The following is a 20,474-nucleotide window of genomic DNA, read 5'->3' on the forward strand; positions in this document are numbered from 1 at the left end:
GCATGTGTGAGGATGCACCACATTATGGTGTGATTAGTTGATTATTTATCACAATTATACTCTAATAGGTTATGAATTCTTAACATATTAATTACCTAGGGTTGGACATATGTATTATTATTATTATTATTAATTTTAAAAAATCTAAATACACACTAAATCAATTCTTTTGCTCTTGTATGTGAGTTTCGAGGAGGACGGGGACAACAACAACAAGTCTTAATCTCCATTTTTTGGGATCGGTTGTGAATTCTCAATAGATTATTTAAGATTAGCCATATATTCTTTTTCTCCATAGACTCCATTCTTCCATATCCGAAGTCTTTTTATAGTACTTCTATTCTACGGACACATGTTATCTCTTTGCTTTTTATTATTTTTTTTATTTTTTTTATAAATTTAAAATTTCTTCAACTTGGATTAACTCATTCTTCTTATTGGTGCATTTAATCTATCTTCTTTGAAAATATCAAACTTATTTCAAGCGACTTTTTCTCATTTTTTCATCAGTAGAAGTTACCCCTATTTTTAAGCGGATAGGTTCATTTTAGATCCTATATTTCCGTACATTTTCACTTATATTTCCACTTATCTATCTATTATGATGAATTTCCAATAATTTTTTTTTTTTTTGGGAAAAAAACACGCCAACATATCAATTAATTGAAGCTTCTCTGAAAAGGAACTCTCATCGTCTAATTCGGAACCATTGTAGAAAACAGAATATATATATATATATATATATATATATAACTGTTTATATTTTATAACAAAGTCATGCAATCATAGATTCATATTACGCACTCATCATGAATCAGAAAGCAGGGATGAGATAGCAACACAAGCACAAGAAACAAACCAACTCTCATTTGTCTCCTGTAATAAAGGCTGATCGACACGCATGCGTTAGCTATGGCTTATAGCTTGTGATCGTATTGTCTTCAAATTAATGAATTAATTGTCATGTTGTGATAGCTTCAACTAACCTTGGAAAATCTTTATGTCATAGGTTTTTTTTTTTTTTTTTTTTTTTTTTTTTTTTTTAACGTCCTTGTATGTTAGCAAGAAGACCTTTTTTATTTCCATGTTTTTTCCCCAGTTTTATTGTGTTATTTGAATGTAGCAATGATTAGCAAATAGCATCATTCACGGAGTAACAAAGATATTTTGTAGCGGAAAATATAAAGATGTACAACATTTACAATTTTAAACCATGTAGCATGGTTAATAGTGGAATTAATGTAACCTATTCCTTCATGTTTATGTTTTGTTAGTAGCCGAGATTTATTAAAGAGTAATGTTATAAACATAATAATTATCACAAAATTTGTGTTAGTAAGTCTTTATTAGTTTTTAATTGGATTCGTCACTCATTATCGTTTTCTATTTATCATTTATCAACTTGATAATTGTGAAATTTTTTATGAAAATTGATATAACTCCAAACATTTCAGTCCATCAATCGAATGGTCATGTCATGGATTCTTCCATGATGCTGCCTAACGAAATGAGGGTGTAGCTACGTACCATGCATGTGCACAACACTCTATCCCCGTAATTTTACCCCAACAAGTAAAAACAAAGCCATCACCTTCAGATGAGTTGTGCTTGTACGAAGCCAAATTTAAAAAAGAAATTTGTTTTTTTACAAAAAAATAAAAGTCCTTTTAAAGTATCATTATTTTCTTTCACAATTTAATTACAGTGGGTAATTTTAGCAAAAAGCAAAAACAATAAAATGATACACACATATATATACTGAGATTCTTGTCTAATAAGCTTGCGCATGAGCTTATAACACGTGTCGAAAAAGTGTCATGTCAAAATCATTGTAAGTCAAAACGAACCGAGTATTGATGATGTTAGCCAATGAACGAACGACACGTAACAGATCTTTCATGAGATTGATCTTTTCTGATTGGTTAATGAACACATTACCAATCTAGTACTTTTCTTTACAGTGAGAGAGAGAGAGAGAGAGAGAGCGAAGGACACGGTGTGGGCTTAGATTCCTAAACATAAAAGTGTACTGACTCTCTCTCTCTCTCCCCACTGAAATGGCATTTATTTCACACACTTTCCTAACCTGCTCCTAATTTTCCTTTGCTATATATTCTCTGTCTCTCTCTGTTGATCTCCAAGGTGGTACAAGCTTGAGGGCTCCAACAAGACCAGCTTGATATCTATCGGCAAAGTTTCTCTTATTTTAATCATGGGTTTGTACCGTTAAACTTGTTTTGAGTTATAGTTGTTATGATTGAGTTTTGTTAATGATGTAAAATTTGAGAACTTTATTAGTTTGATGGAATTGTGGGATTGTTGTGATTGTGAGTACGGTGGTGTTTTTGTTGATGATTTTGAGGGAATAAGTGGGTGATTGAAGGGTTTTGAGCATGTGGGTAGCTATTGTTTTTTATCCATGAATGTGTTGGTGTACTATATATGGAGTTCTGGGGGCATAGAGAGGATAAAGACAAAGACTTTTTTTTGGGGGGCTTGAGTTTAATTTTTGTGGGGTTTTTATGTTAGTAATTTCTAGCTGGAATTGAACGTTGACCTTTTTAAGTTTAATTGGGTTTTTGTTCAATTGGGTAGCTAATTTTGCTAGAATTGGAATCTGGGTGTTTTGACTTTTTCTGTGTTTTTGGAAATTTTGATAAATGGAGGCTCAATTTGGAGGTAAGGCTAATCAATTCTTTGGTCCTGTGGTGCCGGATTTGAAGGCGGTTGGGAAAAAGAGTTTGGAATGGGATTTGAATGACTGGAAATGGGATGGCGACCTTTTTAGAGCTAGTCCATTAAATTCTGCACCATCTGATTGTAGGAGTAGGCAGTTATTTCCAGTTGGGACAGAAATTCCAGAAAATATTGTTTTGTCGAACAGTTTGTCGTCTGGTTCGGATGATGTTAATCCGGCGAATGGTGTGGGAAGGAGGGAATTGGAGAAGAGGAGGAGGGCTGTGGCTGTTGAAGATGAAGAGTTAAATGATGAAGATGGGTCCCTTAACTTAAAGCTTGGTGGGCAAGTTTACCCTATCATGGAAGGGGAGTTAAAGAGTGGGAAGAAGACAAAGATAGTTGGGAATTCTTCAAACCGTGCGGTTTGTCAGGTGCAGGATTGTAGGGCTGATCTCAGCAATGCCAAGGATTACCACCGCCGACATAAGGTTTGTGATGTGCATTCCAAGGCCAGCAAAGCACTGGTGGGAAACATTATGCAGCGGTTCTGTCAGCAGTGTAGCAGGTTAGTTTGGTTATATTATTATTCTTATTTTGAGGAAACATTTTCATTACTTTTGGTCATGTCTAGAATAGTTGCTGGGGCATTTTTTTTATAAAAAAAAAAATGATGGAATATCACAGAGTGTGGTTGTGTGGAGCTTTTAGTTTTGCTCTTATATTCTTTCAATATGCATCCAATGTTGTCATATGTCTATGTTTGGTATAAGGCATTTTGCAAAACAATTTGGTTTTCCAATCAGATGCAACTTGGTTTTATACTTTTTCGCAGGTTTCATGCTCTTCAAGAGTTTGATGAGGGAAAGAGAAGTTGTCGTAGACGGTTGGCTGGTCATAATAGGAGGAGGAGGAAAACACATCCTGACACTGTAGTTAATGGAGGCTCTCTGAATGCTGAAAGGGGTAGCAGTTATCTATTGATAAGTTTGCTGAGGATTCTCTCTAATTTGCACTGTAGGTCCTTTTATTTAGTATTTACCGCAAATTTATTTACTTGGCTGCTTTAAAAAGGCACTGCTATGCAGCAGTTTGTTGCATGTTTGATACTGGGCAGAAAGCTATTGGCAGAATTCAGTTTTGTTGTGATTTTATGCTTAAAAAAATTGTTGTGATTTATGCTCTAATTACAACTTATAACTTTATTGAAGGTGGTTAAGAAATGACTTCTAAATCATCTTGCCAAGGAACAATAAATTTAATTTATGTAGTGAGTGTTGGCTAAACTAGTATGGGTAAACCAAAATTGTTTTATCAATGCAAGAAATTGTTACAATATAAAGTTGATAACTTGTTATCTGTGATGCCGTGGTAGATGAGTTGATAGGGCATAACCTTTTACCATGCTAATCTTCCTGTGCAAATGAAAACATGTTAAAATTTATCATTGAATTGATAAAGATCTGGAATTTTGTTTTGGGCATGAGAAGAGTTCGCAATTATTTATAGGGATGGATGGAAAATCATCTGCAGAAAAAAGGTTCATGGTGCTCACTTCAGATTCTATGATCTGTGCGTTTAAGGCATTGAATATTTGAAGGCAATAATGCTAAATTTCTTAATTTCTATGTCTTGACATATTTATGCCAATATCCAACTGTCTCTCAGTTGAATGGATAGTCAATTACTGTAGCAAAGCAAGGTCCTTAATTTGGCACTGAAAACACTAGCCTATTATTTTGTGAAAATAATTCTATACTGTGAAAGTGAAATCTTAAAAGCTGGGTGAAGTAAAAGTCAATGCTTAGAGGCATAATGCATATTTAGAATCTGGGAGTCTTGGTTGCATGGCAGTTTTCTGGTTGCTTTCGCTGGTCATTTATATGACAATTCTTGTGTGGTTTTGTTTTTTTAATGTGCAAATTCTTCTTGGCTTTTGTTGCTGACTGCTACTGTGGTGCTAAGATTGTTTAAAATGCAATGTACATAAATTCATAGAAGCTAGCAGCTTTTCTGGCCAATTTTCTGTTATTGCCTGAACTATTTGGTCAATTTGTTAAGACCATCACTGATTACATCTATCTGTAGTTGCAGCTGCTATGTTTTTGTTTTCATTGTGCTGCTTTAACTTTTTGGGCCCATTCATTTAGATATTTACAATGCTTGAAAGGGCAAACTGTCCAAGAGAATGCTGTTCTAAAAGAATTACATATCATTGATCTGATCATTGACATTTTCTTTTTTGTATCTGTTTTTCTCCTTTCCTTGGGTGTCATGATTGGCATACTTATTGACTCCACAGATTATGCCTTCTATAAATTGCAGCAAATGGCTCAGATCAAAACAAGGACCAGGATCTGTTATCTCATCTGTTGAAGAACCTGGCCAGTCTAGCTGGTACGGTTGATGGAAGGAACATATCTGCATTATTGGAGGGATCTCAAGGTTTGCTTAATGCTGGGACATCTAATGGGGCTCCACAAAAGGTGACAGATGTTACTCCAAATGGTTCAGAACCCTCTAGGCCTTTTAGTTCAGCCTTAAAGATGGATGATTGCATCAACCTTCATGACCATTCTCGGCCTATGGGAAAATGTGTGACAGTATCTGCATCTGATGTAGCTCAGAAAAGAATATCTTCAGATGATGCTGGGGGTAGACATGTACAAGCTCTATCGGGTCTACAGCACATGAATCCGCCTCCTTCAAAGGATGGCCTTCCATCCAAATCAATATCAGAGACTACAAATGGGAGGATCAAATTTAATAACATTGATTTGAATAATCTATGTGATGATTCAGAGGGCCATGTGGAGAATATAGGGAAGTCTCACGCCCTTGTAAATTCTGGGACTGGGCTTCTTGGCCATCCGTTATGGGTACAGCATGACTCTCTCAAGTCTAGCCCACCTCAGACTAGTGGCAACTCAGATTCAACTTCTTCACAGTCACCATCTAGTTCCAGTGGAGAGGCTCAGGTATAATCTTGTTGTGATGGAATCTTGTTCCCTTTATAACTGCTGGTAAGACTATTATAACTGGTCGAGTCTACTAAAATTAATCTGGTTCTCCTTTTCGGTGGTCGACAGATTTATTGAGTGACTTTAACTTTCTATTGATCATTTTAGACTTTTGGGTCAATGCCTGTAGTTTGGGTTGAGGTTTAGTTAAGCTGAGTTGAAAATGTCTTTTGTTTGTCATAGTTGTTAGTTCTTCTGATCAAAGTCCTCATTAGCCCAATAAATTGACAATTGTGGTTACGTACTTACATAGTATATTGTTTCTTTTGGTGTTTGGGTCCTGTGGTTCATTAGTCTTTGTTAATTGATTGACTTATTGATTGCAAATTGGAAAAACTGGTTATCCGCTGCGGCTTCGGGAGCTGAAGTATTACCTTCAATGATGTTAAAATTAAGACGAATCATAATCTATCTTTAACTGGGGGTTTAGCAGTGAGACATTGTGGCTGTCTGTTCAATGTATATGGTTCAAGTAGGGCTGTTAGAGAACGGTGCATGCTTTTTATGAGTAAATATATAAATATGTACTTTTTTGTGGCCTTAGTGGATATTTCTCTAAACAACTCTTTTATTACAAATCTTCAGGTTCGCACGGATCGAATAGTTTTCAAACTCTTTGGGAAAGACCCGAATGATTTTCCTCTTGCTCTCCGAACCCAGGTATGTACTAAGACATGAAATTGCTTCTTTGCAACCTTTCTTGGCGTTTTGTTCCATATATATTTGATTTTTTGTTATATATTTTACATCTCCAGATTCTCGACTGGTTATCCCACAGTCCTACTGACATTGAGAGCTATATAAGGCCAGGCTGTATCATATTAACAATGTACCTCCGTCTAGAAAAATCCACATGGGAGGAGGTATGCTTCCGTACTGATCCAAGAAATGTTGAATTGCTAAACCTAGTATCAGGAACAGAATTTTTAAATTCTTAATTACATTTTCTATATACAGCTCTGCTGTGATCTGGGATCCTATCTAAGAGAGCTACTTGATGCATCCAACGACTCTTTCTGGAGAACAGGATGGGTGTATACTAGGGTGCGACATTCTGTAGCATTTATGTATAATGGTTTGCTCTCTCTCTCTCTCTCTATATATATATATATATATATATAGTTATGCTTGGTGTAATTCTTTGCGATAATATACCACTTAATAACTTAAAGTAAATTAATATCAAGTCTACAGTTAGATTTCTTTTCCTTCATTTGCTTTTCATGCATGCAAAACTCATTTATCTTCAAATCCAAAACTTATTTATCTAGTAGATTTTTAGAATATATTAAATCATAGGGTATATCCAGAATGGAGGGAGAGGGGAAGAAAAGAGAGGTGAAGGGTGGCTGGTATCTACTAATATTAGTATATTCCAGCCATCCTTGCTCTTTCCTCTTTGTACATATCCCCCCCATTCAAACATAGGAATAAGTTTGAACATATTTTTAGATGAGGCAATTCTTAATTTCTGATTCTCTTGATGTTTGATATCCATGGTGAGTGTGTGAAGGTCATTTAATTTAACGGATATTTGGCAAAATATTGATCCTATGAGAAATTATGGTGATTGTGGTCTAACATTGTAAAAGAATAACACCAGGCATAATATGTAAGTGCATTCATTTGCTGTCTGCTTATCTATGTTTCTGGGCCAAAGTATTTTACAGTTTCTGTTCATGCTTTATCATTCACCAATAAATGTATAGGTTAAACAACATTTCTTTGAGGGGTAATTTTATTTGCTATATCTGCCCTGCAGGTCAGGTTGTCTTAGACACACCCTTACCTCTTAAAAACCAGAAAAGTTGCAGAATTTCAAGCATCAAGCCTATTGCTGTTTCTGAATCTGAGAGAGTTCAGTTTGTCGTAAAAGGCTGTAACCTATTCCGGTCCAGTGCTAGGTATTCTTTAGATTTTCTATGTATGCTGGAATACATATGTTCATCTCCCTCTCATTTTTCAAATTTTGTTTCAGACTTGATCAACACATCACGATTACTGCATAGATATTAAGTCACGCATTTGGTTTCAGGTTACATTGTGCTCTAGAAGGCAAGTATCTGATCCAGGAAACTTGTAATGAGTTGATGGACAGTGCTGATACAGCCATTGAGCACAATGAACTCCAGTGCCTCAGCTTCCCCTGTTCTATACCAAATGTTACTGGGAGAGGATTCATTGAGGTAGGGTTATCCTGAATTTAAGAATTTATTTTGTTGCAATCAAGTGAGCTCAACTATGGGTGTATGTGGCATAAATTCTGGTTTATATATGGTAAATTATTTAAAAATGCGTGAAGCTTGCAAAGCTCACAAAAGTTGGATCCTACCCATGGGATGTCCATTTTATAAACACTTTTTCTTTGATTTGACATGGTTAGTGCTACTATGCATTCAATCACTTCCAATGTCTTAGAAAAATTTTATTTGATCTTCATTCCCACTGAAGTAGTTTCAATTTTTAAAAGTTCATTGTGTTAAAAACTCTCATGACATGTGCTTCAGGTTTGTTGTAGTCCATTGAATTTTGTGGCAGTCTCTATCTGTTAAAAGTTACTTGAAAGTCCAGAGCAGTAAAGCTTGGTTTCTCTGGACTGCCCTCTTTTACTGGCTGTTATAGACCAAGGGAATTAAATCAAAATATGTCAAGAATCCAATACCTCTCCCTCCCCTTCCTTTTTCCTTTGATCCAAACTGTGAAAGTTATTGGCTTTCTTATTAAAATTTTATGTAGTTTGAGCAAGCAGTCTTGCATGAACTAGGATGGATGAAATACAGATGCCTTTCCATCATAAAAAATCAAAGCATTTAGCCTTTAAAATAAAATAAAATAAAAACAAAAAAAAAAAAAAAAAACACATTGAAGTATAAGTTCACTTGAAGGCAGAATGACTTGTGGGGGTGGTTAACTGGAGGAGAAAACTCTGCATAAATGATGTTCTATCTTTATAGCATGCATAAGAACTTTCAGAAGCAAATTCTGAGAGGGCTATTAGGGAAAACAGTGTGAAATGCTTATAAGAAGAGACAAGAGATGGTCAGGTGCATTAACAGGAGGAGAAAATTCTGCATAAATATTCTGCATAAGAATATTTCCATTTCTGATTTTAGAACATACATATTTTGATCTTATCAGGTTGAAGATCATGGTCTCAGCAGCAGCTTCTTTCCATTTATAGTTGCTGAGCAAGAAGTGTGTTCTGAGATCTGTATGCTGGAGGGCGCAATTGAGGTGGTTGAAACTGCTGATGACATTCAGAGAGTACCTGCACTGCTGGAAGCAAAGACTCAAGCCCTGGACTTTATACATGAAATGGGTTGGCTGCTTCATAGAAGTCATGTGAAATTCAGGCTAGGTCACATGGATCCAAACCAGGATCTCTTCCCCTTCAAGCGGTTCAAGTGGCTCATGGAATTCTCCATGGACCATGACTGGTGTGCTGTAGTGAAGAAACTCTTGGGAATTCTGTTTGAGGGTGCAGTTGGTACAGGAGAGCATCCTTCTGTTGAGCTTGCTTTGTTGGATTTGGGTCTCCTCCACACAGCTGTCTGGCGAAACTGCAGGCCTATTGTGGAACTCCTGTTAAGATTTGTTCCAGATAAAGTTTTGGATAAAGCAGGATCTCAGGGGAAGCAACAGGTTGATAAGGGCATCAATGGCTTCTTATTTAAACCTGATATTTTAGGGCCTGCAGGGCTTACTCCACTTCACATTGCAGCTAGCAAGGAGGGCTCTGAGAATGTGTTGGATGCCTTAACTGATGATCCTGGATTGGTAAGTCCTTATCTATTAGTATTCATCAGTATTATGGTTCTTAGTCCATATAGAGAGAAGACACTAAATTGGTTCATATATCCATCCCTAGCACACATTTTCCCGATCACTCGCATAATTAAACTGTATCTTTGTGCTAGGATATCCTCAGTTTTGTGGATGGGCTATGAGCTAAAACTGCTCTTATTATTCTAAATGTTTTAAAAATCTCTCTCTCTCTCTCCCCTTTTGATGTTCTGCTTCCACACAGGTGAGCTTACTGAGGGATTTCCTAAATCATCTAGCAATTTCTAGTATATCATCATTAAAAAATTTACTTCTAATACAAGGATGATCTTCTGATAGAAAATGAAATTCAAAAATTTGAGTTACTGTTTTATTAAGCAGGTTAAGACGCTTGTTGAGAACCTTTTCTCTTGTTTTGCTGGTCATCTTATGATGTATTATTACTATGTTATTACATTTTCATGGTGCTGATATTGGTCTGCGTTGTTCAGGTTGGAATTAAAGCATGGAAGAGTGCTCGTGATAGTACGGGTTTGACACCCAATGATTATGCATGCCTGAGAGGCTACTACTCCTATATCCATCTTGTGCAGAAGAAAATCAGCAACAAATCAGAAAACAGTCATGTGGTGCTTGATATCCCTGGTGCTCTCCTGGATTGTAACACCAAACGGAAGCAATCAGATAGGCATAAGTTGTCGAAAGTTGCCAGCTTGCAAACTGAGAAGGTTGAAATGGGAGTAAGTTGTCGACATTGCAAGGTATGTGAGCAGAAGCCGGCTTATGGCAATATGAGAAGATCACTAGTATACAAGCCGGCAATGCTCTCAATGGTCACTATTGCGGCTGTTTGTGTTTGTGTGGCTTTACTCTTCAAAAGCTCACCTCAAGTTCTTTACGTGTTCCAGCCCTTTAGGTGGGAATTGTTGAAGTACGGGTCAAGCTAAGGTGGTTAATCTGTATCTTTTATAGATTGTAGGCTAAATTTCTTTTTTCTTTCTCTCCCCCCTCTTTTCCATCCTAATTTCAAAAGAGCAATGTAAAATCCCTAATGATATTTGTGGGTTTAGATATCAGTGAAAAATACTGTATATGTATTACTGAGTTCATTTCAAATATATATAGGGAAAAATTTTCAATTAGAAAGGACCATTAATCCATTATCCAGAATTGAACACCCCTTTCAGGATGGAGATTGAATACCCTCAAAGCTCTCTGAGGGATTCTGTAGAGTATCATGAGTATGCTCCCTTTTTCTTTACATCATGAATACGTTGAAAGACATAATAATCCCAAGGTCCTATGGCACTTAATGGATATTTGAGGCCTTGGTTGGCAGGTTGAAATGGAAGTGGAAGTCATTGTGAAGTTTTGTACAGAGTTATGATGATTCTTCACTAGTTTCAATTTTGCAGCAGCTTGAGCTTTTCTAATCCACAGATGTGATCAAATGACTGGCCAAACTTCAATTTACTAAGATTCTGGCTAGTTGCAACAAAAATTGCCACTCTCATGTAACATGTTATACTTACAAATAGTAATTTAGGCTAAAATTCATTATCGTAGTCCTTCTAGTTCTAATGTTGGTGCTGCAATGCTGCTCTCATTTTGGTTTTTGAAGTTTTAAAAATTTGCAATTAACGCTCGAACTTTGAATTGTTGTCATTTTGATCCCTCAAGTTTATTATCCCCTTAAAGTTTTAAGACAAAACATCATTTGGAGATGTTTATTTGTCAGTAAATAAAATTTGATGGGAAGGCCAATTTGATGAGTCTTTTGGCTAAATATTGCAGAAAATGGAGTTTATTTGGGATATAGGTACCATTAAAAGTAATTTGGAAAATTGAGGAAAGAGAATGAATTTTGGTAACGGTGTTGTCGAAATTCTAACAAAAAGTATGAGAGAGGAAATACAAGTGATGTGATGGGAGGATTTGAATTTTGGTAATCTCGTTGCCGAAATTCTTGTTGCCCAAATCTACTGCCCAGCTGCCAGGTGAAGTGCCCGCATGAGAGTGGTTGAAATAAAACCAATTGTGGCAACCAAGTTGCCGAAAATGGGAGGAAAAAAAAAAGAGAAACCAATTGTGGCAACCAAGTTGCTGAAATTGTGGGGGAAAAAATTTAATAATAATTTAGGCAATGAAATTGTCGAAAATGAGGGGGGGGGGGGGAAAGGACGATTTAGGCCAAAAATTGAAGGAAAAAAAAATTGTGGCAATAGAATTGCCGAAATGGGAGGAAAAAAAAAATAGCAGCAATTGATTTGTGGCAATGTTGTTGTCGAAATTGAAGGGAAAAAAAAGTGGCAATTGATTTGTGGCAATAGAGTTGCCGAAAATTGGAGAGAGAAGAATTCCCTCATTCTTATTCTAAAAAGTACCCATATTCTTATTCTTGTCAGTAGTTTTTTTTTACTAAAGCAGTTTGGTTTGTGTGTATGTGATGTTCTTTCATTTTGAATAGTAAAAGTAGTTTGACCGAAGCAGTTTGGCTTGTGTGTATGTGATATTCTTTCATTTAGAATAATAAAAGTAGTTTGAACGAAGCAGTTTAATTTGCCCTATGAAACAAATAATAAATCTAGATTCAAAGTACATTGATTCTTATTTATAAAAAAAAAAAAAAAGTAAATAGATTCTTACAATAAAAAATGGAAGAAAAAAATGATTGATGTGCATGTTGTAAAAAAAGAAAAAAAAGAAAGTACATAGATTCTTATAGAAGAAAAAAATGATTGATGTGTACGTTGTAAAAAAAAAAAAAAAAAAAAAAAAAAAAAAAAAAAAAAAAACAAAGAAAGTACATAGATTCTTACAATACGAAATGGAAGAAAAAAATGATTGATGTCCACACTGTAAACAAAAAAAAAAAACAAAGAAATTGAGATTTTTGTAGTGAATAGATGTTTATAGTTAAGTAATTTATTTGTATCAGAGTGTCCCATCTTGGTCTATGTTGTGTTGTATTTGGTCAATTGCGTATCTAATTATACAGTTTAAAATCTAAGAATTTAACTTATATGAAACTTGCATCCTATTTAAATAGCATTAATGTTACTGAAGTTCCCACAATTCATGCAAATCTTGTTTTTGTATTATGTATTTTGTAACATGATCTCATTTGTATGATATGTTTTAAATTATTTGTCCATGAATTCTTGCCTAAAATTTCATATAGCAAAAATATATTTCAAAATTGATATAAACTTTCCTTAAAAAGATACTTACTTTGTTAGCCTATAATATACATGTATGCTATAAGAACCCCGCCCCCCCCCCCCAAAAAAAAAGGTTAGCATATGCTCTTAAACCTTAAAATCTAAGTTTTAGGTATAATAATAATAAAGAAAATTGTACGATATTAGAAATATTTATCTATTATCGTATGGATGCACGAGAACATTATATAATCTGTCTTGTTTTAAAAGAAACAAAATGAAGAGCTACATAAAATAATTAACGTAACCATAACAGATCCTTCTAAATGTTAATGTTATGCTAAGTTACTTAAGAAAAGGGAAACAAAAAATAATTATAACTACTATGATGGACAGTAATAAATTATCAGTGAACCAATCCCCTTTAATAGAATTCTCTCAGCTCTAGCTATTTAAATATTGAATATTTTAAATGGATTACCTTCTTGTATTGCATTTGAATGGTTGTGTAGTGTTAATATATTAATACTATTGTTATGTTTTAGTGTAGATGACAGAAAAGTTGTTCATTTTTCTCATCCATTCTGGTGGAATAATTAAACATGGTGAAAATGAGATTTATTACGAAGGGCCACCTCCATCTATGTTTCCATTAAGCCAGGGTGTTACATTTGAAGATTTATGTGATAGAGTAGCATCCACGCTTCATATAAACAGAGAAGATTCAAAACTTACTATTTGGTATAGATTTCCTTTTCAATGTCATCCACATCCTATGATTTACCAGCAAGTTTTGGTAGAATATGATAATGATGTCAATGCAATATTCAATATGTTAGGCTGCCAATATATATTTGTAGGTGCAAAGTTGTATGTGGATGTAGAGCCCATAAGAAGCCACCAAGATGTTTTTCCCATTCGATATGCCAATGAAGGACCGAGTGCATCGTTTAGTTATTCACATGGCGTGTACTTTTATGATCCATATGCCACTCATACTAGTTATTATTCTGAAAATGCGACTCATTCCCCAATCAACATTGGTGGTGCTGACTATCATGCTCCATATACCCATGTTGCAACTGAGGACCAACATATTCCTTATCGGACAATGAACACCAATAATGCTGACTATGATAATCCAACTGAGCATGTTGCACAAAAGACTACTTGTTTTGAGTTTGAAGCTCAGTATGACCAAGCCGCCACTCAGAGAGCTGCTAATGATCCCAATGATACACACCGCATAGCTGCTACTACTAAAAATGCGGTCCATACATTATCAGAAAGGATGTAGGTCATGGATAGTGATGATCAACTTGATAACGACGAGGTCCTTGATGATGTTGGAGATGAACAGGAGCCTCTCAATGAACCTAATCATGAAAGCAGTTCAGCAATGGCATTCCATCAACCTTCATCACTAAGCTTTTCACAGAACACGTGGGATAATATGATTGATCCAACCCCACTATTTGAAAAGCCCACTCAGAGTATTTGGGACCCTACCCAAGAGTTTTATGTGGGCTTGCTTTTTGCTAATAAGGATGAACTACAAGCTACTGTTAAACACTATCACATCAAGAGGAACCAAACATTTAGTGTAAAAGAGTCAGATCCAGCATGTTGGTCTGTAAGGTGCAAACATTGTTCTTGCCGTCTTCGAGCATCCTTCTGGGCTACACATGGGTTGTTTAAGGTTAGGAAATACAATGGTCCACACACATGTATAGAGTCCACACTCACACAAGATCACGAGCAATTAAACACCCATGTTATTAAGAAAGAGTTGAGGATGTTGTCAAAAATGATCCAACCATAAAGATTTCTTCACTTTAACAGACTCTTTACAATAAGTACCAATATTGGCCTTCTTATTTTAAGGTGTGGGAGGTGAAAGAAAAGGCAATTGGTAGAGTGTTTGGTGATTGGGACAAATCTTACCAATTATTGCCAAAATGGTTGAAAGTTTTGACTGATTCAAACCCGGACAGCAGGGTTATTTGGAGAACAATACCTACTATTGTAAGGAGGTATTGTTCGAGAGAGTGTTTTGGGCTTTTGGTCCATCAATTAAAGGTTTTCAACATTGTAGGCCAGTGATTAGTATAGATGGAACTTTCCTATATGGTAAGTACAGAGGTAAGTTACTGATTGCATCAACGTGGGATGGTGACAATAGACTTTTTCCACTTGTCTTTGCCATTGTGGAAGAGGAAATTGATGATAGCTGGTATTGGTTTTTGCGCTGTATTCAAATTAATGTCACTAATCGAGAAGGGTTATGTTTCATATCTGATTGTCACCCTGGTATAATGTCAGCGATATGGACTATATGTCAATTGACACATAGGTATCATTGTTTTTGCCTTCATCATATGGCTAGCAATTTCAATCAACAAATTGGGAAAAAAAACTTGAAGGCTATGGTAATGTGGGCAGGCATGGAGAATCAGCTGCGAAAGTATCAAATAACTAGAGATAGAATTACCCAATTAAGTGCAGATGGTGATAAGTATTTAAGGTACATACCGGTGTAGAAGTGGACGTTAGCACACAATGGTGGACATAGTTATGGGACAATGACCACAAATTTGTCTGAAAGCTTCAACAGTATTCTAAAGAGTGCTAGAAATCTTCCCATAGCTGTGTTAGTTGAACTTACATACTACTATTGTGTAGCCTACTTTACTAATTGGTATACTAAGGCATGTGTAGAGGTTACAGCCGGTGAACTCATTATAGCCTATGCAAATAATAAATTCAATAAATGGGATAAAAAGGCACCAAAACATTTAGTTACTGTGTTCAGTCATGAAGATGGTCTGTTTGAAGTCAAAACACCAATAAACCCTAACTTTGCATATAGGGGTAATCATCGTCATGAGGTAAATTTGAGGCAGAGCACTTGTAGTTGTAAAAAATGGCAGATTTATAAGATTTTGTGCTCACATATCATTGCCGTGTGTAAATATCAAGGCATATTTACAATGCAATATATTGACCGCTGCTACCATTTGGAAGGACAAGTTGGTACTAATTCCATATGCTACGATGTTTTCTATCATTGCAAGTTGGATTAAGGTGTACGTTTATTTATTTTGTGTGTGTGTGTGTATATTGTGTATTATAGTTTAGGGGTTCGATAACACCTTACAATGTATACTTTTTATGGAGTGCTTGGGTCAAATAAGGAAAGAAATCAAAGGGCCACAATCTGAAGAGGAAAAATCAGATTTGAGCACTAATTAATATTGTAGACGTATCTCTCTCCTTAAAAATCAAATCGACTCAAGGCCAGGTGGGTTGGAACCGTGACTTAAATATCTACAACTTTTCTGTTTTGAGTTTTTTGAAATTCACAATTTTTGAAGGCCGAAATTAACTTACAAATTGCTGTTGTAAATTTGGATGAAAATTAAATGGTGAAAGTTTTATTTTTATTTGACACTTTTATGAGGGTTTGGAAAAGAGGCTGTGGAGAACGAAAATAGAAATGTACACGACAGTAGCCATCATGCAAAGGAAAAAAGATCAACTATAAAAATAGAAGTTTGACACCTTTTTTTTTTTTTTTTTTTTTTTCTTCTTCGCCTATTCTACGCCTACAGTTGTGGCTACGCATATAGATTCTATGTTGGATTTGTAGGATTGGACAACTATACTAAATAGATGTACGATTAGATTAATTGGGCACTAATTTCAAATACCAAAATATGTGTACACATTTCTTATTTTCGCAAAAGTCTTATGGTTAGTAGTATAATGTGATATGTATACTATCTAGGTTTAATATTTTTTTCTACAATGATGCATAAACAATGATAATACTTTAATATATTCTTAATAAACAATCATTTTATATTGATTAGTGATTGCCACAATGGGGTATATGAAGTTTTTTGTTGTGTTCAACAACATGGAGAATGCCTATTTACTCGTTGAGGGTACCTTCGTGCTTGCACATGACTTTTCCCCATACGCCTTGGCTGCGTTTTAATATCAAAATCTGTTTGATAATTACCACCCTTGTCACTTTCATTATCTAATGGCATCTACATATCTTCTGCATCTTCCCCATTGTCCTCATTTGAGGCATCTTTCTCAGAGTCTGTTACGGAGGCCTCTTCCTCAGAGTTCGAAGCACATGCCCATGTATTTGGTGGCATGCAGAAATCACCAACATGAGGGGATGGTTGGGAAGGTTGTGGTGTGATGAACGAGTCATGTTGTTCATAGCTGTACTGGCTATCTTAGCCATAATTGTATTGCCCAGAATAGGATTGAGGTGGCGATGGGTGATAGGAGGGAGGTGTTGAACTAGGTTGGGGATAATGGTCATAGCTAAACAAACCCTCAAATCCTTGTCCTAGGGAAGTGGATGATCCAATCTGTTGATATAAAGACATGCAGTACTTGTTGACATTAATTGGATTATACTCATTGAAGGTGGTCGACTTATTACAGGCAGATGTTGATGGCCCAACTTGGGTAGAGCTGTACATATGGTGCTGTGTAGAGGTGGATGGTTTGGCTTCATCATTTCTGCGTTGTCCATGTTGTGTAGAGGTGGACGAGCGGGTTTTAGTAGAGGTTTGCAAGTGCTATCTTCCTTGGTGCCTCTATTGTCGCCTGAAGTTTGTCACCCTCTCAGTAGAGACGGAGGAAATATTTGCTTCCATCGATAACTTCACTTGACTAAGACCCTCTACTGCTTCTGGAAGGACTTGTTGTGCATTGAGATCATTCCTCTGTTGGTTTGCAACAACTAAATTTAACATATTATTGATCTTAGTTTGCTGCCACATAAAAAGAAAAAAAAATGTTTATTAGTGCAGTATTATTGAAAAAGCTAAAATAATAATTTGTTATCAATATTAGTGCATTATTTTGTTTGTGTAAACAATTTGTTATCAATATTAGTGCAGTATTATTGAAAAAGCTAAAATAATAATCTGGTACATATGGACAGCCACCTCTAGTGTTATGAATAGATGACCATGTTGATGGTACCATGTTGTGTAGTCCATACCTAAATGGAAATTGTCATCCCCAATTACATTTTTAGCTCGTGCGTTCCAAAGCCGGTAGTATTGTGCATGCTGCCTACGCCAATTGACATTGGACTTTCTTGTCAACCTTACACAATGCACAGATTTATCGAAATTGTTAGTAGGTCACTTTGGACATCTTTGCAACAACCTAAACTGTCGCATGACTTTTTCTGGATAGTAATACTTGACAATTTAAAAGCATAGCAATGGAGCTGTTGTAGTCTATATATGTTTTTCTGCAAGACACCATGGATGCAAATAATTATTGTATAGTGTCCAAACAACCTGCAATTCCAATTCCAATTACAATAACTATGTTATAATCGATCAAGACAATAATATAAGTAGTAAATTAACCATTGATGCATTGTGACAACATATATTACCTGTTCATTATTATGTGTGTCGTGATTAGAACGGTACGTACGTAGAACATGCATTGGTATGTGAGTAAACATGCTCTTGGTATCCCACCTATACACAATTAATGATTGCCATTGATTTTAGGGTTTGGAAGTATCAAGGATAAACGCTACAGTATACAATATTGTATAGAAATAGAAAGTAATTATTATACCTGCAACCATATAGGTCGTCACGATTTAAATTTGTTGGATTTATTGGAATTGGGGTAAGATATGGAAGATGCTCCCATGCCCATAATTGTAATATGAAAACAGGACCTATAACCTCCATGCTTTTTTAATAGCAGCAGTACACAACTCTTTATAAAGGAAAGCAAGTGTGGCACTACCTCAGCCATATTCCCCAGCTACACCAAAGTCCGCTAATAGCTGGAGAAAGCAGCAATGCAATCTACTTTGGCTCTTATTTCCAAATAGTAAAGCCAAAACCTAGAACATGTATGCCCTAGCATACTGTTGAGTTGTTATAGCATTGGCACCCTCTGGTAGGTTTGAGAATGTATTCCTTACCCATGTTATTTTAAGGCCACCATATGCCAATGCTATTGCAGGTGGTGTCACCTCAAGTAAATTCTCACAAACTATTCCCCAATCCAAATTAGTGGGCCCGCACACTACATCGCCATCAATAGGCAATCCTATAATGATTGCTATATCTTGTAGAGTGATCGACATTTTACAAGTAGGTAGGTGAAATGTATGGGTTTTAGATCTCTACTGCTCCATCAAAGAAGTGATAAGACTCTAGTCAAAATCTATATGTGGTAGGCAGGTAACATGGTATAGTCTACATTGATGCAAAAATAGGGTGATACGCTCGCTTACTTGCGCTCGGGGGGGAGGGGGTGCAAATGGTTAGGGTCGCACCTGTAAAGTGGAAACCTGAAATTTTTTTAAAAATGTACAATGTTATATTGCTAATGTTGAAATTATTTGCATGTAAATTGAATAATTGTAGATATTATTAGGACATTAATAAATTTTGATCTCGCAATGTACATTGCCTTCCATTGCATCATTAGAGATGTGATATTGTTGTTGGGTTAGCAGAGAAGGATCGAATGTCCCAAGCTCCATTTCAAATATATCCTACATTAAATGATACAATGAGTTAAACCATGCAATATCCATTACCTCTATATTAGTAGGAAATTGTCTATAAATCAAACTAAATTAACCTTTTTTTTTTTGGACTGAGATAACCTCTATGAATATCTTCTAAAAAAAAATATAATCCTAAATAAAAACAAAAGAACAATAATAAAAAATAATAAAATTAATATATAGTGACTACTATAGTTTTTTATGCTAAATATTAAATATAACTTACAATGCTTGTAGTTCATAATAAAATTGAAAGAAACTCAAATAAAGGATTTATGAAGCAACTCAAATTGAAAGAAACTCATATAATAATAACAATAAATAATATTAAATAATTTCAAAATTAACAAAACACATACATAAATTTAAATAGAGAGTCGAGATGCTTACCACAATTGTGATACCAACTAAAAAAGTGAGAATTATAGAGTGATACTTGCAAAAAAAAAAAAAAAACACAATAACATAATAATAAATAAACACAAAAATAACAACAAAATTGAAAAGTTTATGTGAATCAGTTTGGCCCTTAAAAGAGTTCAAGATATGGTATTTATAATGATATCAACAAGACACTTGAGATTTGCTATACAAGGCAATATTCTACAATGAGTGAAAATAAAGTATTCCTAGCATAAAAGCATAATCTTTTTTTTTTTTTTTTTTTTGGAGAAGCACTTAAGTCATAGGCTGATTATAAGTTATCAACTACAAAATAATCAAATTCATGTATGGTGACTATTACAATTTATTATGGTAAATTTCAAATATAACTAAAAATGCTTGTAGTCCTAACCATAAAAAATTCATTAATCTAAAATTTGAATAACAACAACAATAATAATCATTGTAGGGATAAGGGCCCAAAATCATATATTGGGCCTTGGGTTTTGTCCTAGGTCATTGATAGGTCCGAGGAGGAACAAATAGTTATTAGGGGTTCCCATTTAAAGTCTCATAAGTAGGGAACGAATGGAGGGTGATTCGAGGAGGAACTCCTCATCGGATATAATGAATGTAGCTTAAGTATCTATTCCAGTGATCAAAATGACATTCCAAAAAGCTCCAATGATAGGGATATGTCTCATGAACATACGAGAAGGAAGGAAACCTAAAAATATCTAAGGAAAAGCTGCTACCATCGCATTAAATGTACTGCAGCTACTTTTCTGGCCGCATTTATGTGGAAAAGACTTCTGAACAGTGTTGCCTTGGCTATCACAACTCATATAAGGCCAAAGAAGGTGTCTG

The 20,474-nt window shown here is 35.3% G+C and overlaps 1 protein-coding gene across 1 annotated transcript; it reads left to right on the forward strand.

Annotated features, from left to right (window-relative positions):
• Positions 1–1,986: 1,986 nt before the first annotated feature.
• On the forward strand, positions 1,987–10,625 carry LOC126688810 (squamosa promoter-binding-like protein 1). The gene is made up of 10 exons (XM_050383666.1): positions 1,987–3,244; positions 3,512–3,693; positions 5,002–5,654; positions 6,282–6,356; positions 6,452–6,559; positions 6,654–6,771; positions 7,459–7,600; positions 7,732–7,882; positions 8,835–9,473; positions 9,971–10,625. Exons 1-10 carry the CDS (start codon positions 2,661–2,663, stop codon positions 10,424–10,426), a joined length of 3,108 nt encoding a protein of 1,035 aa, XP_050239623.1. The 5' UTR covers positions 1,987–2,660; the 3' UTR covers positions 10,427–10,625.
• Positions 10,626–20,474: the final 9,849 nt, after the last annotated feature.

This window comes from Quercus robur, chromosome 6 (genome assembly GCF_932294415.1).
Source record: "Quercus robur chromosome 6, dhQueRobu3.1, whole genome shotgun sequence".
NCBI classification, from domain to species: domain Eukaryota; kingdom Viridiplantae; phylum Streptophyta; class Magnoliopsida; order Fagales; family Fagaceae; genus Quercus; species Quercus robur.

Excerpts from the sequence above, each read along its gene's own strand:
- LOC126688810 (XM_050383666.1), top strand. The coding sequence starts at position 2,661 with ATGGAGGCTCAATTTGGAGGTAAGGCTAATCAATTCTTTGGTCCTGTG. Across the intron at positions 6,772-7,458 it reads TGTAGCATTTATGTATAATG|GTCAGGTTGTCTTAGACACA; the intron begins GTTTGCTCTCTC and ends TCTGCCCTGCAG. Across the intron at positions 9,474-9,970 it reads TAACTGATGATCCTGGATTG|GTTGGAATTAAAGCATGGAA; the intron begins GTAAGTCCTTAT and ends TGCGTTGTTCAG.